Genomic DNA, 24502 nt, shown 5'->3' with positions numbered 1-24502 from the left:
TTTTGCATCCGTTGGTTACTCTTATATGCATGCATACAAGTCCTTCAGTTGATCTCTTAATTCCCCCACCTCTCCCTAACCTTCCCGCTGTAATTTGACAGTCTGTTTGATGTGTCAGCTTTTGAAGAATATATTTTATCAGACTGACATAAAGAATTGAATGTAACTCTGAGTAATGTCTTTTTTTCAAAACAAGGTCTTAGGTTATTATCTGCCTCACAATTACTCAGGATGTTTATAAGCAATGCTGACGCTTGAGCATCCCCCACACTCCTGCTACCTGAGACCTGTGAAGGAGGGACGGTGAACAGGCACACCAGGTGGTTTGCACTGGTTTTTAGGCCCAGGAATGTTCGAGAACCATTACATACATTATAGTCAGCCTTCACAAAAATCAAAGCAAAATGACAATGAAAGTATTACCACCTGCCCTAGAATCCTTTTTGTCAATTTTGATAGACATCAAGAAGAAAAAAAAGTGTATATAATTAGAAGAGAGATAGAGGTCAAAAGGAAAGCCTAAGAGATTAAATATATAGATACACTCACCTGTTTCAGGTGTTTTATGAAAAAAGGGTGAACTCCAGGATTGCCAGTAGCTTTTACCTGTTTCTCGACATCTCACTTGAAATACATATTCGGTATTTGACTCCAAATAAAATGTTGACTGTTGCACATATGTAAAATTGGTATCAAATTCCTTAACCTAAAATGGATGAATAACAATAATGAAATGATAGAATGTGCTTTTAAAACTGTTATTCAATTTAGCAGAAATGCATGGAGTACCTATTATGTTTCAGGCACTCTTCCAGAGCCTGGGAAAACAAAGAAGAAAGGGTAGTTTAGGTAAAACATGGCCATAAATAATTAAATACATGCTATTTAACATTAAAAATGAAGTACAGCCCAGCCGGTGTGACTCAGTTATTGAGTGTCTACCTGTGAATCAGGAGGTCACAGTTCGATTCCCAGTCAGGGCACATGCCGGGTTGTGGGTTGCAGGCTCAATACCCAGTGTGGGGTGTACAGGAGGCAGCCAGTCAATGATTCGCTCTCATCATTGGTGTTTCTATCTCGGTCTCTCCCTCTCCCTTTCTCTCTTTGAAATCAATAAAAATATTTTTTGTTTTAAAATGAAGTACACATTGTATTTGATAACTGTCTCGAGATTTTAAATTTCAAGGAAGTCCAAATGTAATATATTCTTCATTTTGAAATAGCTGATTATAATGGGGTAGAAGAAATGGGGGACCTAATAGCAATTGTTTGATTTCAGTTCTCTCTCTGCAGTTGGATATTTAGATCAATAATTATTCATGAATGGTTAAATAATTTTACTTGCTAATGATGACTTTTAGAAAAAATTACTCATAAGCTAAACTGTTAAATTGGTCCTTATTGCAAATTTATGCAGATTCTGTAAGACCTGTTATGTATATGTATGAGTGAGAAAATAAAATGAAACATTTAAGAAAGTTGAACTGTAAAAATCCAATGGAAGATAAGCAAGAAAATAGCTGAGGTATAAACTTAAAAGTCATTTTCTGGGGCACTGCAACCTGCTACAAAATGTAATGAAAAATGACCCCCAAACAAGCTGCTTCAGATGGGAGAGAGAAATCATTTATACAGCACTGTTATATGTTGTGATAAGGGATTTACTGAAAAAGTGAAGCATGATTAAAAGGTAGACATAAAATATGTCTAAAAATGCATTTATGCAGCAGCTGGGAGAAAACAGTTACTAAACACTCATGAAAGAGAAAGTTGAAACTATCAAGATGTTGTGTTTTTTTTTTAAAAGAGCAAGATAGCAACCTCATTTAGGGATTCTTCGGTTAAAACCAATCTTCTTTTTTTTTAAAAAAACAATCTTAGCATAAATCTTTAAAATTTGCAATGCATTGAAAATATAAAATTCATGAAAAATATCTATATTGGGGATGTCATGCTCCTTGAAAGATATCATTCAGAGTTTCCATAAGTCATGTCTCTTGGAATTTTCTGTTATGTGAACATGACTGGTGACCCCTGAGGACTACTGTGTTCCAGGAGACATTTTATTTGTGCCAAAAGTTTGACTTTCAAATGCATTCTTCTTCATATTAGTGTGGATGAAAGGGGCCACATGCTCACCTGACAAGCTCAGTAAAGGCCTTCATGTTGGTCTTGCAAACTCAGAGACCTAAAGTAACCACATGGTCTGAAATGAAACTTTAACTAAAAGCAGTTATGGTGGGCAGTTACATCCTAGGCCAGTATCTTCACTGACAAGGTCAACCTTTACCTTAACTGAGTCTGTCTGTCTCTTTGCATCCTAGATAATAAAGAGGTAATATGCAAATTGATCCTCACGCCCTCTTGTCACAGATGGCCACCCCCATGTTGTCACAAGATGGTCGCCCCCATGTCGTCACAAGATGCCTGGGCAAGGAAGGGATGGGGGAAGGGGTCAATTGGGGAAAAAGGAGCATATGTAAAATCCTAGACAATAAAAAAAAAAAATAATTAAAAAAATGATGGCCTCCCCATGTCACCACAAGATGGCCTCCACAAGATGGCTGCCCTCACATTGTCACAAGATGGCTGGCAGGGGAGGGCAATTGGGGGGGACCAGGTCTGCAGGGGAGGGCAGTTGGGGGCGATCAGGCTGGCAGAATGGTTAGGAGCCAGAGTCCCAGATTGTGAGATGGATGTTCAACTACCAGTTTAGGCGGGATCGGGCCTAAACTGGCAGTTGGATATTTAGATCAATAATTATTCATGAATGGTTAAATAATTCCCCTGACGTTTCCCAGATTGGAGAGGGTGCAGGCTGGGCTGAGGGACACCCCCTCCAGCGCATGAATTTTGTGCACCGGGCCTCTAGTCTATAATAACATACATACCCTTGAAATGTCTGGGCAACTTATAACTTCCCTTTTTCTGGACCCCTTGGGGCACAACCTAATGTGCCTGGGCTCCAGGACAGAAACCACAAATTCCTTCATTGTTATGTTAATGGTTCCTGTACCCACCTAAGTATGTGTCTATCATTTTACTTTTTATCCAATCCCAGGGGTTTCCCTGCTTTGCTTTCTCCCGCCTCTCTAGTCTATCACTAGATAGGATTTCATGTAACCCACCTACATCCCTTTCCTTTGATTGCAGTGTATAAATACAGATGTAACCCACCATTCTCCGGAGCATTATCTCAATTCGTTGAGGTTCTGCTTCCCGGCATATGTTGACAGTTTGGCTCAAATAAACTCACAAAAATTCTTTACAGGTTTCAATGTTGTTTTTTTTTTTATGTTAACATTAGCTTCTCTTAGAAGGGAGTTGTTATTCTCTAATATGTCTCTTGCCATTACATTTATAGATAAGTCCTCTTGAAAAAGTACCCTAACATATAGCCAGAATTCTAAACTAGAGAGAAAAATTTTACAGAACTGATAGCAGTTCTATCATGAGTCAAGCCAGGTGACTGCTTAGGGCCTTGCAACCACAATATGATGCTTCAAGATGGTATTTTCAGAGGCTGAAATGAACATTGAGGGCTAGACCTAATTGAGCACCCATGGCAAGGGGATGATCTCAAGTGCAAGAAATAGGACTTTATTTTTTATAGCAGTTAATTTCCAGTTAGGTGAGGGCATAGAGACTCTGTCTCCATCAGTTTGAGGTACCTCTTTTCTTATGGTTTCATCTAAGTTTCTGGGAGCATCCTTTTGTGGAGGGAAGGAGAATCTCAAACCTATTCAGAGAGTTCTATAATCCTGACTTTCTTCAAATCCCAACTTGGGACATGGCCCACCAGTGTCTTAACTCTTTTGATTCTTCCCTCTTACCCCTGGCCCTGGCCAGTTTTAGCTCTTGCTGCTCAGGTAATCTTTATCTACTGTTTGGTGGAGGAGGGAAGGGACATGATTATTGGGAAACTTAGTCATGACTAATCTCTTCCAAGCCTTCAGCATTTATACCTTTGAAATGTAAAGGCCAAGGATTTGGCCCTCTGCTATCTGTGTATTGTTCTATTAGTCATTCCAGGGAGAGAATGAATGCTTGGTTTTGTGCGGCCCATGAGCTAAGAATGAGTTTTGCATTTTTTAAGTGTTTGGAAGAAAAATCAATGGAAGACTATTTCATGATACATGAAAATTATATGAAATTCAAATTTCAGTGTCCAAAAATAAAATTTACTGGAATGGAACAATGTCCACTCACTTAGTGTCTGTTTTCATGCTGCCCATGCAAAGTTCAGTAGTTGGGACAGAGACCTTATGACCTGAAAAACCTAAATTGTTTACTGTTTGGACCTTGATTCAAAAGTTTGTCAATACCTTGGTCTTGTGTAATTAGAGAAGTGAGTCACCATTAATCCATTTACTCCAACTTATTGGGAAGATTTCCTTAAATTACTATTATTGCTGATAGGCACTATTAAAGGCAAATAATAATAGTTCATGTTTCATAGTATTATCTATGTGAACTAGACATTATAAGAATCAATGTAGATACAAAATTATAGAACAGCCCTGTCTTCCAGAGGCTCACAATTACAGGATGGGGAAATATACGTGTAAACAGTTAGGTGTATTCAACATGGCAAAGAGTATACAGCAGTGTGCAAGGATTGTTGCTGAGGACTGAGCTCAAATTTTAACACAGTTTGAAATGCCAGGAAGACAGTCCACAAAGATAACCAAGAAGGTAAGTATTCTCCTACTAGAGGCCCGGTGCATGAAATTCATGCACGGGGGTGGGGGGACGGCGGGGGGAAGGGACCCCTCAGCCCAGCCTGCACCCTCTTCAGTCTGGAACATTCCTCTCACAATCCAGGACTGCTGGCTCCCAACCGCTCACCTGCCTGCCTGCCTGATTGCCCCTAACTGCTTCTGCCTGCCAGCCTGATCACCCCCTAACCACTCCCCTGCCAGCCTGATCAACGCCTAACTGCTCCCCTGCCAGCCTGGTCACCCCTAACTGCCCTCCCCTGCTGGCCTTGTCACCCCTAACAGCCCTCCCTTGCCGGCCTGGTCGCCCCTAACTGCCCTCCCCTGCCAGCCTGGTTGCCCCTAACTGCCCTCCCCTGCAGGCCTGGTCACCCCTAACTGCCCTCCCCTACAGGCCTCGTCCCTCCCAACTGCCCTCCCCTGCTGGCTATCTTGTGGTGGCCATCTTGTGGCCACCTTGGGGTGGCCATCTTTGACCACATGGGGGCAGCCATCTTGTGTGTTGGAGTGATGATCAATTTGCATATTACCTCTTTATTATATAGGATTATTATATAGGATGGTGTCAGCCTGGTGGATTGCCAGGAGGGCTGGCGAAACCTCACAGTCTATATGCAGCTTAGCTAAAGGGGGCTGAAACGCATTCTCAATGCACTGATTTTGCTTTTCAGGTGGGTTTCCTTCACTCTATCAAGCCTGCTGCATAGCTCCCCTGGAGGTTAAGATGAAGAATAATGATAACAGCCAGCATTTACTGGACATTAACTCCATTCTAGGCTCTGGGCTAGCTTCTTACAGCATTTGATCATCCCCACAACCCTATGAGGTAAGTGCTTATCGCATTCCTGGTTTAGCTATGGGAATTATGAGGCACAGAGAAGATAAGGAACTTGCCCAAGGTTGTACTACTAGAGAGGCAGAGCCAGGCTTTGAACTCGAGAGCCTGTGTGCTTAGCCACAAGGCTTTCCTGGTAGCTGCCTGGCACCTGGAAGTACCTCCCTCCAGCAATGTCTGATGGAGGCAGAGCCGAGGTGGAAAAGTAAATCTGTAGTCCTTTGTGTCTGCCCACTCTTCTTGACTCGGACTTCCTACATGGAGGCAAAGATAGCATCTTAGGCCTGACCCAGACAAAATTGATAGGGTAGCAAATGTAAAGCTTCACTCTGGCTATTACTGACTGGATTTGGGTCATCAGATAGAAATAGTAATTCATCTTTTTCTGTGTAAGTGGTTACATTTGGAAGAATCATAGCAGAAGGGATAGGATACGGGTTTTCAATTGAAACCTGTTTTTTCGTTTTCCAAATAGTTTAGGGGATGCCCAAAGGGATGTACTAGTTAGATCTGTGAGAGGCATTTAGTTACTAACTGTGTAAAGTTTGGGGAACCTGTCTTAAGCTCTTTTAAGTCCAGTCTGTAATGGAGCTGATACTACTTATCACAAAAGATTGTTATGAAGGTTACTGGTAAATGGCATAACAAATATACATCCAGTTCCTTCATTTGTCTGCTCCTATTAAAGAGAAGGTTTTTTTTTTTTTTCTTTATTGATTAAGGTATTACACATATGTCCTTATCTCCCCATTCCCCCCCGCTCCCGCTCATGCCCTCACCCCCCTGCTGTCTGTGTCCATTGGTTATGCTTATATGCATGCATACAGTCCTTTGGTTGATCTCTCACTCTTACCCCCACCCTCCCCTACCTTCCCTCTGTGGTTTGACGGTCTGATCAATGCTTCTCTGTCTCTGGATCTGTTTTTGTTCATCAGTTTATGTTGTTCATTATATTCCACAAATGAGCAAAATCATGTTATATTTATCTTTTTCTGACTGACTTATTTCGCTTAGCATAATGCTCTCCAGGTTCATCCATGCTGTTGCAAATGGTAGGAGTTCCTTCCTTTTCATAGCAGCGTAGTATTCCATTGTATAGATGTACCACAGTTTCTTAATCCACTCATCTGCTGATGGGCACTTAGGCTGTTTCCAAATCTTAGCTATGGTAAATTGTGATGCTATGGACAAAGGGGTGCATATATCCTTTCTGATTGGTGTTTCTAGTTTCTTGGGATATATTCCTGGAAATGGGATCACTGGGTCAAATTGGAGTTCCATTTTTAGTTTTTTGAGGAAACTCCATACTATTCTCCACAGTGGCTGCACCAGTCTGCATTCTCACCAGCAGTGCATGAGGGTTCCTTTTTCTCCGCATCTTCGCCAGCACTTGTCATTTGTTGATTTGTTGATGATAGCTATTCTGACAGGTGTGAGATGGTACATCATTGTCATTTTGATTTGAATCTCTCAGATGATTAGTGACTTTGAGCACGTTTTCATATGTCTCTTGGCCTTCTTTCTGTTTTCTTTCGAAAAGTATCTATTTAGGTCAGTTGCCCATTTTTTGGTTGGGTTGTTTATCTTCTTTTTGTTAAGTTGTATGAGTTCCCTGTAAATGTTGGAGATTAAACCCTTATCAGAGATAACATTGGCAAGTATGTTCTCCCATGAAGTGGGCTTTCTTGTTGTTTTGTTGATGGTTTCTTTTGCTGTGCAGAAGCTTTTTATTTTGATGTAGTCCCATTTGTTTATTTTCTTTTTAGTTTCCATTGCCCTAGGAGCTGTATTGGTGAAGATACTGCTTCAGCATTTGTCTGAGATTTTGCTGCCTGTGCATTCCTCTAAGATTTTTATGGTTTCCTGTCTTATATTTTAAGTCCTTTATCCATTTTGAGTTTATTTTTGTGTATGGTGTAAGTTGGTGATCTAGTTTCGGTTTTTTGCATGTATCTGTCCAATTTTCCCAACACCATTTATTGAAGAGACTTTCTTGACTCCATTGTATGCTCTTGCCTCCTTTGTCAAATATTAATTGAGCATAGTGGTTTGGGTTGATTTCTGGGTTCTCTATTCTATTCCATTGGTCTATATGTCTGTTCTTGTGCCAGTGCCAGGCTGTTTTGAGAACAGTGGCTTTGGAATACAGCTTGAAATCTGGTATTGAGATCCCTCCTACTTTGTTCTTCTTTCTCAGGATTGCTGTGGCTATTCAGGGTCTTTTTTTATTCCAGATGAATTTTTGGAGAGTTCATTCTAGGTCTGTGAAATATGCCGTTGGTATTTTAACGGGAATTGCATTGAATCTGCAGATTGCTTTGGGTAGTATGGACATTTTAATTATGTTGATTCTACCAATCCATGAACACATTATGTTCTTCTATCTGTTTATGTCTTCCTCTATCTCTTTTTCCAGTGTCCTGTAGTTTTCTGAGTATAGGTCTTTTACCTACTTAGTTAAGTTTATTCCTAGGTATCTTAATTTTTTTTGTGCATTAGTAAATGGAATTGTTTTTTTAATCTCTCTGTAAGTTCACTATTGATGTATAAAAATGCCATCAATTTCTTGGCATTAATTTTGTATCCTGCAACATTGCTGAATTTATTTATTAAGTCTAATAATTTTTTGATGGAGTCTTTAGGGTTTTCTATGTACAGTATCATGTCATCTGTGAATAATGACAGTTTTAAATCTTCTTTTCCAATTTGGATGCCTTTTATTTCTTCTTCTTGTCTAATTGCTATGGCTAGCACTTCCAGTACTATGTTGAACAGGAGTGGTGAAAGTGGGCATCCCTGTCTTGTTCCTGTTCTTAGGTGAAATGGTTTTAGTTTTTGCCCATTGAGTATGATGTTGGCTGTAGGTTTGTCATATAAGGCTTTTATTATGTTGAGGTATGATCCCTCTATTCCCACTTTGCTGAGGGTTTTTATCAAGAAAGGGTATTGGATTTTGTCAAATGTTTTTTCTGCATCAATTGATATGACTATGTGATTTTTTATCTCTCAGTTAGTTTATGTGATGTATCATGTTTATTGATTTGCGGATATTGTACCATCCTTGCATTCCTGGGATAAATCCTACTTGGTCATGGTGTATGACCTTTCTGATGTAATGCTGGATCCAATTTGCTAGAATTTTGTTGAGGATTTTGGTATCTATGTTCATGAGGGATATTGGCCTGTAATTCTCTTTCTTTGTGTTGTCTTCATCTGGTTTTGGTATTGGGGTAATGTTGGCTTCATAGAATGAGCTTGGAAGTGTTGCTTCCTCTTGAATTTTTTGGAATAGTCTGAGGAGGATACGTTTTAGTTCTTCTTTGAATGTTTTGTAAAACTCCCCTGTGAAGCTATCTGGCCCTGGGCTTTTGTTTGCTGGAAGCTTTTTGATGACTGCTCCTATTTCCTCCCTAGTTATTGGCCTATTGAGATGTTTAGATTCTTCCTTATTGAGTTTTGGAAGGTTGTATTTTTCCAGGAATATGTCCATTTCCTCCAGGTTGTCCAGTTTGTTGGAATAGAGTTGTTCACAGTATTTTTTAACAATCCTTTGTATTTTGGTGGGGTCTGTTGTTATTTCTCCTCTTTCATTTCTGATTTTGTTTATTTGGGTCTTCTCTCTTTACTTCTTTGTGAGCCTGGCTAGAGGTTCATCAATCTTGTTTATCCTTTCAAAGAACCAGCTCTTAGTTTCATTGATCTTTTGTATTGTTTTTTTGGTCTCTATGTCGTTTATCTCTGCTCTGATCTTTATTATCTCCTTCCTTCTGCTCACTCTGGGCTTTTCTTGTTGCTCTCTTCCTAATTCTTTAAGTTGTAGAGTTAGATGATTTATTACCATTTTTTTCTTGTTTTTTAAGGTAGACCTGTAGAGCTATGAACTTCCCTCTCAAGACTGCTTTCACTGTGTCCCATATATTTTGTATTGCTGTGTTTTCATTGGAAGAGAAGGTTTTGAAAAGTGAGCTCAAATTTACCAGTTGCTAAGTCTCACAATGGCATATATAGCTCCATCAGGGGGAGCAGAGAACAAGAGTTTCAACCAGAAAACAGCTGGTTTCTGAAAACCTATTCAGAGATTCAGATAACATAATTCCTTTGTATTTTCTAAACATTGTTACAGCCTATTACTTTCTCCTACTTCTGCCAAATAAAGGAGTGTCCTGTTCTCAGTATCATTCTACAACTGTCACACTACACAAGGGCCCAAGTGTCCTATTTGAGCAAAACCCTATGAACTCAAAATCTAAGACTCAAGAATTTCATTTAGGTTGTTCTCAAATTTACCTAAGTTCAGCCTAGGCCAGCTGTGGGCAAACTATGGCCCGCGGGCCGGATCTGGCCCGTTCGGCTGTTCTATCTGGCCCGCGGAGCCGAAAGAGCGGAGGGTTCTCTTGCTCTCCCCTCCGCTCCTTTACTTTGAATTTATATTAGTTCACACAAACACTCCATCCATGCTTTTGTTCCGGCCCTCCGGTCCAGTTTAAGAACTCATTGTGGCCCTCGAGTCAAAAAGTTTGCCCACCCCTGGCCTAGGCAAAAGAGTGGCTGTGGATTTTTGTTTAGTGTTTATCTCATCTGTCCCAGGCATTAAGCATGGGGCTGCTGTGCACACAGATGCATAATTATTCAGGCAAGGAGTCCAGCAGCACGGTCACTTGGTTACTGTCCAAACGATGCAGCACATGGACTCACATATCAGTGTAATCTGAACAACTGTGAAGTTCACATTTCTGATTTAAATGAACAAGGTAAGTAAACTACTGACAACAGGGATTTGTTTGAAAGAGCAATCTTTAGAAGATGTCATGAAGTCAATATAGTTTTACCCTCATCTTCACACTCCTTAGCACATTGGTCCACAGCAAAACTAATGCTCAGAATGCTGAGGCTGAAGCAGAAGAAGGCTTTGGAGTCACACGGATCACCAAAGATTAGTGTTAAATATACATTGTTTCATTTAACTCCACGAAAACTGGTAAATTTATACATGATACATAACTCACAATTGTTTTTTGAAAGAGAGGGTTGTTAATTTACTTGGATGAGTATGTTCAATTCGTCATGTTCTCCCAGAACTATCTTCCTTCCTTCCTTCCTTCCTTCCTTCCTTCCTTCCTTCCTTCCTTCCTTCCTTCCTTCCTTCCTTCCCCTCCCCCCTCTCTCCCCCTTCCTTCTTCCCTCCCTCCCTTTCTCTCCTTTTCGTTTCTTTCCTTTTCTTTCTTTAATTTCACCCATTCCCCCAACCTTCCTTCCCTTTGGCAAACATCAGCTTGTTCTCTTTAACAATAGGTCTATTTTTGTTATTTATTTTGTTGTTGTGTTTTAGATTCCACATATAAGTGAAATCATATGATATTTGTTTTTCTCTGTCTTATTTCACTTAGCATAATGCCTTCTAGGTCCACCCATGTAGTCACAAATGGCAAGCTCTCATTCTTTTTTAATTGCTGAGTAATATTCCATTGTGTGTGTGTGTGTGTGTATACTAGATATATCTCACATCTTCTTTATCCATCATACATGATAAGTAACTCTCAAGCAAAACCAGAAAACTCCAGCCAAAACCGGTTTGGCTCAGTGGATAGAGCGTCGGCCTGTGGACTGAAGGGTCCCGGGTTCGATTCCGGTCAAGGGCATGTACCTTGGTTGCGGGCACATCTCCAGTGGGAGGTGTGCAGGAGGCAGCTGATCGATGTTTCTCTCTCATCGATGTTTCTGACTCTCTGTCCCTCTCCCTTCCTCTCTGTAAAATATCAATAAAATATATTTAAAAAAAAACAAAACAGGAAACTCCATTTATTAATTATTTTACTAAATGGCAGTTCATTGTAATCACACAAAAATAAAGTTGCATTTATTTTCAAATTGGAACTTTTTTCTCAGACTAGTGTTACCCTGTAGTTCAAATTAGTGAGTTTTTATTAATGTTCACAGGTGCTGTCATGTGATGTGATTTTATTAATGAACCTTGTACCTATGCCTCTCCCAAGACATTTGGTAACTTGCCATTGGTATTTGAGGATGATTAATTTGTCTACCAGTAGACATTCACTTTGTAACCTTATACTCATCTAAGACTGAGGCCTAAGAACTAAGTAGATGGACATCTCTCAGCTGAACATTCAACTATTTAGCACTTTACAAAAGGCAGATCTGTGAAATATCAGAAAACATCTTCCTGTGTGGAAGCATAGTATAATCGTTATTAAAACCAGGGTGGTATGAATATCACTCAAGGAATCAGATGAAAACATGTCAAATAGATCACTGTAAGTCCCTGTGGTCACTGACTGTTGGTTGGCGCTTCTTTTCATTCACTTACATACTAAAGAATAGTGAAAGTTAGCTTACATTCCAAGTTCGATTTGTTGTAGCCTTGTGTCTCATTTCACAGGAAACCTTTTCAATTGTTGTTTGACTATTCCAATGAATTATGGTCGTGGGGACTGTAGTATTTATATCCTCAACCCTGGAAATGATGGCTTCAGAAGGTATCACTAGGAAAAAACAAAAACAAAAACCCAGCAATTTAAAACTTGCCTAGAGAGAAATGTGTATCTTCTCATCAATCTACAGACATGTTAAAACTCAGTACTGCCCTGGCCACATAGTTCACTTGGTGAGAGCATCGTCCCAATATGCCAAGGTTTTAGGTTTGATCCCCGGTCAGTGACACATACTAGAATCAACCAATGAATGCATATATAAGTGGAACAACAAATCAATATTCTCTCTCTCTCAGATCAATAAATAAATCTTAAAAATTATAAAAAACTCTTAAGTACTAGAAATAATTCCATGATCTAATGAACAATTAATGATTTTTTCCTTGTTTTCTATTCTGTTATATAGGAAACAATTGTGGTTACTAAGTAAAATTCTATTCAGCCCATTCTTCAGTCTTTTAAAAGGAACTCTAATAGTCTTGTCTTTCTTCCCCCTCCCACACCCTTATAATTCTAACTAATGAAATTCCAGAGCCTGGCCTTATTAACAAAATAATGTAAAAAAAGAAATAAAGGAAATAGCTCTTTTTCTCTTCATCTGTTTAGGAGAGATGTTTTACATCCTAAATTTCCTTCAAATAATTTGATTTAATAAGTTGTTAAATTTAAATCTTTCACAATAATATTATTTTTATTCTCTGGTGTTATATGGAAATTTGTGTGAATATTTATATTTACTGCTAACTTGTTTTATTCTCCATTAAAACAAATCTGTATTTGAAAGTATGATTTGAACAAAGCAAGTCTCACAAGACTCTAAGATTTTACCAATTATCACTATGTTCTATGAAAATAACTTTCAAAAGGGAATTGAAATTCTGAATGGTTCTCTCACTAGTTTTTTTGTTGTACTATGAGTAAGGGTGTAAATGAAATCTCTATATTTCTAAACTATATAAATACTTAAAAGTTTGTTCTATCCAAACAGAATGGAATCATTGGTACTTTCCATTTCTCCTAAATGCAGGCTTAGAACAACAACAACAAAAAAAAAAACACCTATGACTTTTCTAGATGTATTATTATTGATATTATTGCAATCTTTTTATTTTTTTAATCTTTACTCAAGGATATGTTTATAGATTTTTTTTAGAGAGAGAGGATGTTTGTCTCCCGTTTGCATTCCGACTTGGGAATGAATCTACAGCGTAGGTATGTTACCTGACTGGGAATCAAACGCACAACCTTTTTGGTGTACAGGATGATGCTCCAACCAACTGAGCCACCTGCAGGGACCTCTGCTTGTATTATTTAATAAAAAGCTCAAGACTGTATGTGTGTTTTTAGGGACCATTGTTAAAGTTTAATATCCTCTAGGAATTCATCTTCTTTTCACTTATCCTAAATGTAGAAAGTATTCTTTGGGGAAATTATCTTTTAATTATTAATAACTATTATCTAAAATTATGTGCACAGGAATATGATTTATAGAAAAATATAAAAATTAAAGACTTGCTCTCTAGTAGCACAGTCTTAGAATAAAATCCTTGGGCTAAACCTAGAGCAGGACAGAAGTAGTAGTAGTAGAATTAGTCTAATTAAAGACCTTACTGTACCGAACTTTTATCATCTGAATCCCATAGTTGATTTCTTATAGCTAGTATACACTTCTTTTTTAAAAAATATATTTTATTGATTTTTTACAGATAGGGAGAGGGATAGAGAGTTAGAAACATCGATCAGCTGCCTCCTGCACATTCCCCACTGGGTATGTGCCTGCAACCAAGGTACATACCCTTGACTGGAATTGAACCTTGGACCCTTGCGTCCGCAGGCCAACGCTCTATCCACTGAGCCAAACCAGCTAGGGCTAGTATACACTTCTTACAAGAAGAATCAGTATTCAGAGATCTCTGGAGTCAGGGAAGTAGACCCCATTGGGGGCTCTGAGCAAGCTAACATTATGCAGGGAAGTGGACCTTCTGAGACCACTGGAGACCACATAAGCACCCTTAGTGCTGTGTTATTTACCCGCTCCTGTCTCCCACTTCTGAGTTTGGCCTGCCACTGCTAGAGCAGCACAAGCATTTCTTTGCAGAAGGAAATTTCTGGGAGGAACCAAAATCTGTTTAGTCCAATGAGAAATGCAGATCACAGTAAGTCAGGTTTAAGATAGAGTCTCGGCACAGTAGAGAGCTTATATATATTAAAAAATAAATATGAGTTTATATATTTTAAAAAATAAATATATAACATGTACTTGAACATATTGTTTGTTACACAAGATTCAAATGTTAAATTTTTGCTATCATTGCTTAGGTTCAAACCTTCCCATAAGATTTTACATTTTTATTTTGGTTTTGTTTTTATCTATTTTACTTTTTTTAAAGAACTGTCAAATCTAGACCCAACTGTAAAGGAGAACTTAGGATATAATAAAATATATGATAAAACTATAAAAGAAAATATCTATAATAAGAAGTAAATGACAAATATTATGTAATAACTGATCATCCATTTGGAAAACAACCCAAATTAGATTCTCTGGAAGATATTGATTGGTGGCCAAACAACCATTCCAAAACCTCTTTTCCCTTATAGAAGAGGTAGCTTCAATACTTAATTTATTGGTAATAATTCCATTGCTTTTTTTCTACCTCACATGTATTTCTCTATACACAATGTATTATTCAGTTTTGCCTGCCATGAAATATTTATACTTTGAAAAAAAAAAATCCAAAAATCCCCCAAAACTGTCAGGTCATCATAGATACCATATTTGAAGATTCCACTTGTATTGAAATAAATAGCATGTATTTACCCATAATTATTCATTGGGGAACATTAATGTTCAAAATTGCAGCCAGAAAGCACTGCACTTCCTGTATTCTAATTTATTTCTCTACAAGAGAAGTTTAAGCATTCCTCTCACATGTCATTTTGGCACAGTGTTACTGCACTATTAACTCAGCCCTGCCTTTCAGCACAGCCTAACTTAATTAAAGCCCAATCCCATAGCTATTATGTGGAAATTGCTCCCAGGAGAGTCCACTTTCCTCAGTTTCATAGAACAGTTCATTTATCTAACTTGCAATGTCTCATTCTTAAAGTGTCATGAATGAAAATAGCTCATCTGTTAATGTTCTGGTGGCTTTGTTGTGTGAAGTTCTCTATCTGTTATATTATCTGGATAATGAGGAGGAGGAGGAAGAGGTAGAGGAGGAGAAACAACAACAACTCCAAACAAGAAGCTTCCTTATTCACAGTGTGAGAAGTCAAATTTGCTGGTGGTGGCGACCAGATAAGATTTTTGCTTTATGGGAGGTGAGTTGATAATTAACTATGACAAGTCAACAAGTTTGGGATGAAATCTAGCTGTCCTACTAGATATGTGACCTTGAGAAAATTATTTTATCTATTTCTTCATCTGTAAAATGGGCACAGTACCATGTGTGATTGTTTCCAGAACTTAATGTGATATGCTTGTTGTCTAGAACACAATTCAATAATATTATATCATAATAAGGTCACAATGATAATAACAGTAACACTACTACTACTAATTTATTTACTAAAACTCATATTGCCCAAATGATAATGGATACGATAGCCTTTAATTATCATTAATCTGTCAAGGTAAATCTGTTGTAAGAAAAGAGCATGTTATCCCATCCTACCTCAAAATGTAATTTTACAAAATGTATAGGTCATGGTCAAGTGAACTGTAACTCCAAGAACATACAACACAATGGAATTATTTTTCATCACCATAGTCAGCAATGTTTATTTCAAATCCAAAATTCAGAGCATAATGACAGATTTTTAGACTAATACTATTAGTTGAGATAGTTGACATTAGTCAAGACAGAAGTTAAGAAATTAAGATATTAGTTCCAATAGAAGATCTTTGTGATCCCCCAAAGATATCCATGTTGTACCCCATAAGAAGGCATCACATCTCCTAAGTTATTAGTCAACAGGAAAATTGTCAGACACATTGTACTGTGCGTTTAAATAAAAACTGAGGATAGTAGTTGAGGATGTTGGTATTAGAAGCTCTCTTGCTCTGCAATCTCAAATTTCTTAATGCAACTTAGCCTCAGTTTTCTCATGTATACATTACAATACCTTCTGCAAGATAGAGCTGTTGTGAGGGTTAAATAAGATGATGCATGCAATAGCAGTTAGCCTGAAGAAAGTGCTGCATAAATGTTACCCTGCTGAAATCATCCTTCACATAGTAATCCTCCTTATCTGTGGCTGACAGGTCCAAGACTCCCAGAGGATGCCTAACACCACGGATGGTACCAAACCCTAGGAATACTATGCTTTCTCCTGTACATATCTACCTATGATAAAGTTTAACTTATAGTTAGGCACAATAAGAGATGAACAACAATAACTAGAAATAAAATAGAACAATTACAATACTATCCTATATAATAAAAGCCCAGTGACCGAACAGTGGAATGAGCAGAACAACCAGTTGACCAGTCATTATGATGTGCACTGACCATCAGGGGGCAGACGCTCAATGCAGGAGCTGCCCGCTGGTGGTCAGTGCGCTCCCACAGTGGGGGTGCCACTGGGCTGACTGGGATGAGCAGCGCTCCCACAGTGGGCGATCCCCCCAGGCCATGGCCCCTACCAGTGCACGCATCCCGTGCACGGGGCCTCTAGTACTGTAATAAAAGTTATGTGAATGTGCACTCTCTTTCATAATATAATTTGTACTATTCTTACCTTTTCACTTAAAGGAGGCACTTTACACGTCTCTCTGGAATATCTGAATTGTCAGCATCACTACTCTTGCATTTTGTGGCATTATTAAGTAAAATAAGGGTTACTTGAACACAAAAAATGTGACAGTAAATCTGATAACCAAGAGAGCTACTAAGTGACTGCTAAATAGGAAACGTATATACTAGTATAGCAGGTGGATATGCTGGATAAAAGGATGATTCACAACCCGGGCAGAATTTAACAGGATGGCTCAAGACTTAATCACCCTACTCAAAATGGTAAACTATTTAAAACTTGTGAATTGTTTGTTTCTGGAATTTTTCATTTAATATTTTTGGGCCATGATTGACCACACATAACTGAAATCACATAAAGCAAATCCACAAATAAGGGTGGGCTACTATGATAAAAATAGGAATAACTGGGACAAGGATCTCCAAAGAGGGGGATTCACATTTGGTGTTCATTGGCTGAACTCTGGCTTTAGGGCTGGGATGTAGTTGTAAAATGCTCAAGTTTTAAAAGGCCAAGTTACTTTTTGGAATTTATCTTCAGGAGAAAACCAACTACAAGCAAAAGTTTAGCCAAAAGGTTGTTCATGGCAATCCTATCTAATAAAGAGGGAATATGCTAATTGACCATCATGCCCCCACAAAGATGGCAGCACCCACAGCCAATAAGGAGGGACTATGCTAATTGACTGCCACGCCCTCAAAGATGGTGGCACCCACAGCCACAAGATGGCGGCACCCAGTCCCCTCAGCCCTGCTGGGGCAGCAGGTGCACTCTGCGTGCCTGCCTCTGGAGTCCCCCAGTCCCCTCAGCCCCCAGCCACCCAGCGCCAGCCCAAGGTGCAGGCAAGCCTTGGATGGCGGCTGCCCAGCCGCCCAGGGTCAGCCCGAGGGATGACCAACTGACTGAACAAGCAGGCTGTGTGGGGCAACCAGGCTGGCAGGGGGGTTAGTGAGGAATGACCAAATGTCTGAACAGCAGGCTGCGTGGGGCGACCAGGCCGGCGGGGGGTTACCAGGCTGGCAGGGGGGGCAGTTGGGGGCAACCAGGCCAGCAGGTGAGGCTCTTGGGGGCGACCAAGTCAGCAGGGGGGGGCAGTTGGGGGCGATCAGGCTGGCGGGGGGGGCAGTTGGGGGTGATTAGGCTGGCAGGGGGAACAGTGAGGGGTGACTAGGCCAGCAGGGAGGCAGTTGGGGGTGACCTGGCCGGCAGCAGGGGGCAATTAGGGGTGACTAGGCCAGCAGGGGGGGATTTAGGGGTGATCAGGCCAGCACGCAGAGACAGTGAGGGGTGATCAGGCCAGTGGGGGGGGGGCAATTAGGGGCAACCAAACAGGCAGGCAGGTGAGCGATTAGGAGCCAGCAGTACAGGATTGTGAGAGGGGTCCCGGATTGGAGAGGGTGCAAGCTGGGCTGAGGGGACCCCTCTCCACCCCCCGCCCCCCGTGCATGAATTTCGTGCACCGGGCCTCTAGTAATTTATAATGGTGAAAATTTGAAAACAGTCTAAATCTTCAACAATAGTGATTAGTTAATGACATTTCTTAAAATACTATTGTAGATTAAACTAATAGAAATATTCTATATTGTAAGTCAAAAAAGGCAAGTTCTAAAAATATCTGAAGCAAAAAATATTAACATTTGTTAAATTTGGCTGATAAAGATGTCTACAAAATTCTCCACAATTTTCTATGTATTTTGTAAAACTTTTCAAAATAAAAACAAAAACATAACTTCCACAATAGTGCATACAGAAGAAATTCTTTATTATGCTGCACTTCTCAGAACATAAGACTCATAATACTTTATTCTAATTCTTATTTCCTTCCATCTTCCCTGGTAGACTTTAAGATATTTAGGGCAGCAGGTACCTTGTCTATTTTATTCCCCGTAGCCCTTAGAACAATCCTTGAACATAAAAAGTTATCAGTATTTTAAAAAACAGATACACCCATGTAGAAATTATGGGTAATTTTTGTTTTCTTTATCATGATCTACAAGAACTTTGGGGGAACTCCTTTTAGATCTAGACTTCACTTAAGTAGGTCAGCACAAATTAGTTATTTGTAAATACAGTATCGAATTTCTTATTCTTTACCTATATCATCCAGGTGAACTTGCAGTTGTTTTGACTTCTCCGTACCTAGTACATTTGCAGCTTGGACCCAAACCAAATACTTCTTGCCTCCTTGTAATGAATCAGTGGAGATGTTAATATAATTTGAGGTGAGATATTGTTGTTCTTCTTCTGTCTCTAAACTTTAAAAAAAGATCATAATTACCAGTTATGTTTGGCTTGAATTAATTATTCCTGAATTTTTTGATGCTACCTTTTTAGCCTGCTTTCAGAAATCAACATTTACTGAAAAAAAAAAAGATCAAACTTGATTTTATCTTGAGAATTTAAAAAAAGAAATTGAAGACTATCTATGACTACAATGTGACTTTCATGGCCCTAAACAATTTTGCCTTCATGGACTCCTTCTATTAAGAAAAAAAAAAGTATGTATGTGTGTAGGTATGTTTATGTTTATATATACATGTACATACCTATGTTTTTATAATATTTTACAACTGTTGCTATAAAAGCAAATATATTAATATCACATATTAAAACATTTTCTCTGACTTAACAGTTAATTTTTTCCTTCTGATTTTAAATGAAATTAATCATTTTCATGGACTCCTGAAAGTGTTATGGGCCCTAGGCACTATGCCTACTGTGCCTATTGAGTAAGTCAGCTCTGGATGTAGCTTGAAATACATGAGCACCCTCTGGGAAAGGGCATTGCATAGGGGCTCAGTGCAAGGGATCAGATGTAGGATAACTGTAAGAATGAGATGAGGGGTGATGGGGGGGGTGTGTGGGAGATTTGGATGAGATAGGGGAACACTCACTTTCCAGGTAGAAAAAAACAACACAGCATGTTCTGAAACAAATAAATGAAATGACATGCCAGTTTTGAGAAAGTTCAACAAGTTCAATACTCTGGGACAGTGGTTGGCAAACTCATAAGTCAACAGAGCCAAATATCAACAGTACAACGATTGAAATTTCTTTTGAGAGCCACATTTTTTAAACTTAAACTTCTTCTAACGCCACTTCTTCAAAATAGACTCGCCCAGGCCATGGTATTTTGTGGAAGAGACACACTCAAGGGGCCAAAGAGCCACATGTGGCTCGTGAGCCGCAGTTTGCCGACCACTGCTCTGGGGCATGAAAGTATAAGAAATAACTTGAAATAGGGCAGACCAGGTCAAAAAGACCTTCTACGTATTTTGAGGTTAGAAATGACTGGCTCTGGTGGTTGATTGGATGAGGGGATGGACAAGATAGAGGAGAGAGACCCACTCTGGAATGAGACACATAGAGAGCTATTAAATTATCACTTCCAATTATATTTATCTAAGTTTTTATAATTGAATATTGAGGATCTCTAACCCACTAATTAAAATTTCCAGTTATTTGTTAAGGCTAACACTTAACATTTTATTAACTGACATTACCTTTGAACAAAAAGTTTGAGCCTCTCTTTTAAGTCTTTGAAAAAATTTACTCTGTAATATTTTAAGGGGGTGGGAGATTGGGAGTAGTGGAGAGGAGAGTACTGGGGAATGTCTTTTCCCTCATTTTCTGGTTCTATAAGGAGAAATTGTCTTTAAATGTCCCGCCTCTTGTCCTGCCCCTCGCTCTCTCTTCCCTCTTGAAAATGGGGGTGATTCTACTCAAGAATAACTGGGCCTGGGCCTCAGTCCCTTCCTCTTTCTTTTTCCCTCAGGAGTCAGAAGACCAGGGAGATGTCCTTTTCTAGGCTGCTCCTCCAATATGCTGTAAGATTTTTTAAAAAATATATCTTTATTAATTTCAGAGAGATGCAAAAGGGAAAGAGAGATAGAAATATCAATGATGAGATCGGCTGCCTCCTGCACACTCCACACTGGGGATCAAGCCCACAACCCAGGCATCGAACCATGACCTCCTGGTTCATGGGTCAGTGCTCAACCACTGAGCAACACCGGCCAGGCAAAATCAGCATTTCTTGTCAGTTACTCCATTACTGTCAATAGCATGCTGCCTTTCTCATATCCTCAGTTTGCCTTTGTTTGTGTGCCATTTTAAAAAATTCATTGATTTGAGACAGAGAGAGAGAGAGAGAGAGAGAGGTAAGGAAGGAAAGAGGGAGAGAGAGACAGAGAGAAAGAGACATTGATCTGTTGTTCCACTTACTTATGTATTAATTGGTTGTTTCTCATCTGTGCCCTGACCGGAGATTGAACCTGCAACCTTGGCGTATCTAGACGACTTTCTAACCAATTGAGCTACCCAGCCAGAGCTCTCAGTTTTCCATTTTCAATAATTTCCTCTCCATCACACTTAAGAGACAACCAAAGAAGTGAAGCATTTTTTTTAAAGATTATTTTCTTACATTCTCCCTGTTTTGGGAGCTGTGACCATGGTTCTATCTCTGTTACTTGCCTATGGTGTATTACTTGTAGATTCCTAAGTTAATTGTACTACATTGTGAAACCTAACTTGATATAGAAATCTAATTTAGAAGGGAAATAACCTTGGAATTTGAACAACGGTGAAAAGACAAGTACCTTATATTCTTATATTTAACGAATAGAACGCTTCACAAATTTGTATGTGATTTTCATTCAGGGGTCTTCTCCATCTTCTGCGCTGTTCCAGTCATAGTATTAGTGCTGCAGAGGCAAGCACCGGCCTGATTCTTTATCTAATACCATTAACTGCTCTCTGTCCCGAGGGACTGACTTGATAGGCTTTGTCGAGAAGAAACAGTTTAAAAATCACTGGGCATTTCATCCCTGGGGCTCCACTTCAGGCCCTTTTCCTATTATGTGTCTATACAGCAACTCCCGAATTTCTCCAGCTCAACAGGACCCCAGCCAGGATTATAACTTGCCAGCCACTTAGATTTGTTGGGATCCAGAGTAACGTGCTTGCTAAGACACAAAACTCCAGGGAGAAAAAGAGGAATCAGCCTTATACTGTCATGAAATAAATGCATTTATAAATCAAAATACTACATAAATTATATTTCTAGCCCTTATCAGTTTGGCTGGGTGGATAGAGCGACGGCCTGCGGACTGAAAGGTCCCAGGTTCGATTCTGGTCAAGGGCATGTACCTTGGTTGTAGGCACATCCCCAGTAGGAGGTGTGCAGGAGGCAGCTGATCGATGTTTCTCTATCATCAATGTTTCTAACTCTCTATCCCTCTCCCTTCCTCTCTGTAAAAAATCAATAAAATATATATTTTTTAAAAAATTATATTTCTATTTTTTAAACTTATTGCCACTATCAGAGCAGAATAACCTCAGAAGGCAATAAAAACATCTCTCTAAGGCTGACAGAGGGTGGGGGGAGAGGGGGTCCACAGCATGCAGGTGGCAGCAGCTACTCTATCTTGTTCAGCTCAGATTTCTAACTCTCAGTATATATGTATTTTCCAGTGCTGCCTCTTTCCTCTCACCAGCAGGGAGATCACTATGAGCACCATGAGAGGACAAGAAGAACATACCATGGTGATGAAAACACAGGGCTTGGGTTTTGGAGACAGACTTAGGTTCAAATTTCAGCTCTGCCCCTCGATAAATTGTGAGAGTTGAAGCCCCTTACTTAATCTCTATGTACTTCAGTTTACTCATCTGTAAAGCAGAAATAATAACATCCTAGTATCATGAGTAAATGAGTAAATTAAATAAGAAAGCATTGAGAATGGCTTCACATATTAGAAAACAGTTATTGCCCTAGCCGATGTGGTTCAGTGGCTAGAGCATCAGCCTATGGACCAAAGGGTCCCAGGTTTGATTCCAGTCAAGGGCATGTACCTCGGTTACCGGCTCCTCCCCGGCCTGGTCCCTGTTTGGGGCTCGTGCAGGAGGCAACCAATTGTTTCTCTCACATTGATGTTTCTCTCTATATATCCTTCTCTCTTCTACTCTTCCTAAAAATCAATGGAAAAATATCCAAGATTGAGGATTAACAAAAAACAAACAACAACAACAAAAAAAACAGTTATTATTATGACTTGTGACTTTTATGCATTTAAAAGAATAAAAATGAAAGTTTTAAAATTGCTTTATATCAACAAGTGAAATTTTATATTGTTTGTATCTGAGGTCAAATCATGCCATTAAATTGAAGTGTTTACATAGTTGACTTATATTCTTTTTGAAGTAAGGTGGCACATAAATAAATTAGAGGATAATTTGTTATAAGGCACACTAACCTCATGCTAGAAGAGAATTAAAATGTGAAAATCAGAAAATGGCAACTATGTGTAAGTACTAAGTAGGGCATCTGTGAATATTTTCCAGCTAGAGAAAACCACATGCATATTCTTAATTGGTTTGTGGCTAATTCTTTTACCGCACATATTAAGACCACAACTCAAAATGAAAATGTATTCTCAAACCGACATTAACCATATACTGGATAATTTAATTCTGCTCTTAAAACCTCCTCTCATATTGGCATCTAGACCACCAAGTGCTATTTTAGATGAAGATTTCAATAATAATGACTGACTATACTTTGGGACTACTTTTATATAAAACTATATATTACAAAGTTTTTTAATTTCTTATTTCTATTTCTTTATTTCAGGGACTAATTAATACATGACAGATTATTTGTTAAAGTGGGTCAGCACGATTTATATTTTCAGAAGTGTCCTGTACATCTGGCTCTAGTTGTAGTTAACAGATTTTCAATAAACACTGTCAATTTATGGTAATAATGGTGACAGTATCTTTCATTTATATAATCACTCATTAAACAATATGTATTTAATACCCACTATGTTCCAAGCACTACTTTAGACAAAACTCCAGGGAAGTAAAGAGGAACCAGCCTTATGTTACCAAATAATAAATCCTATCTAATAAAAGAGTAATATGCAAATTAACCATCACTCCGCCACACCCACAAGCCACGCCCACCAGCCAGTCAGGAGCAAATATGCAAATAAACCCAACCAAGATGGCTAAGGCCACAGAGAGCAGGAGGGAGGCTTGGGTTTCGCCGGAGATGGAGGAAGCCAAGCTTTCCACCTGCCCTTGCTGGCCTAGGCCTCCACTCAAGGCTACAAAGTTTCAATGATAGAAGATACATAAACCCAAACAGAAATGGCGGCAGCCACGGAGCTGGAAAGAGCAGGAGGCTAGGGTTGCCCCCGGCAATGGAGGAAGCCAAGCTTTCCACACACCCTGGCCGGCCCAGGCCTCCGCTTAAGGCTATAAAGTTTCAATTATAGAAGATACATAAATCCCCCCAAAAATGGCTGCCGCCTCAGAGCAAGCAGAAGGCTTGGCTCTGCTCCAGGCTACAAAGTTTCAATTGTAGAAGATAAACCCCAGATCCCAGGGCCTCCACTTGGGTCGCCAGGGGGCATGGCCGGCCTGCAAACCACCACAGGCCCCTCGCCCAGGCCGCCCCACGCCCCAAGGGAACCCCCACCCTGATTCGGGACACCCTTCAGGGCAAACCAGCTGGCCCCTACCCATGCACCAGGCCTCTATCCTATCTAATAAAAGAGTAATATGCAAACTGACCATCATTCCAACACACAAGGTGGCTGCCCCAATGTGGTCAAAGATCCTGCCCCCATGTGGACACAAGATGGCCACCACAAGATGGCCAGCAGGGGAGGGCAATTGGGAGGAACCAGGCCTGCAAGGGAGGGCAGTTGTGGGCGATCAAGCCTGCAGGGGAGGGCAGT

The 24502-nt window shown here is 39.6% G+C and overlaps 1 protein-coding gene across 1 annotated transcript in view; it reads right to left on the bottom strand.

The window, feature by feature from the left end:
• IL23R (interleukin 23 receptor) overlaps positions 1-24502 on the bottom strand; it is a gene marked incomplete at both ends in the record, with an annotated part of 69415 nt that overhangs the window by 26345 nt on the left and 18568 nt on the right. Inside the window, 3 exons of the mRNA XM_080654421.1 lie at positions 550-706; positions 11908-12053; positions 18855-19015. Coding sequence (XP_080510547.1) covers positions 550-706; positions 11908-12053; positions 18855-19015 — 464 coding nt within the window. The remainder of the gene's footprint in view (positions 1-549; positions 707-11907; positions 12054-18854; positions 19016-24502) is intronic.

This window comes from Plecotus auritus, assembly GCF_963455305.1.
Source record: "Plecotus auritus genome assembly, chromosome: 2".
Taxonomy (NCBI): domain Eukaryota; kingdom Metazoa; phylum Chordata; class Mammalia; order Chiroptera; family Vespertilionidae; genus Plecotus; species Plecotus auritus.
The sequence above is the reverse complement of the archived record's forward strand: the minus strand, read 5'-3'. Positions and strand labels throughout refer to the sequence as shown.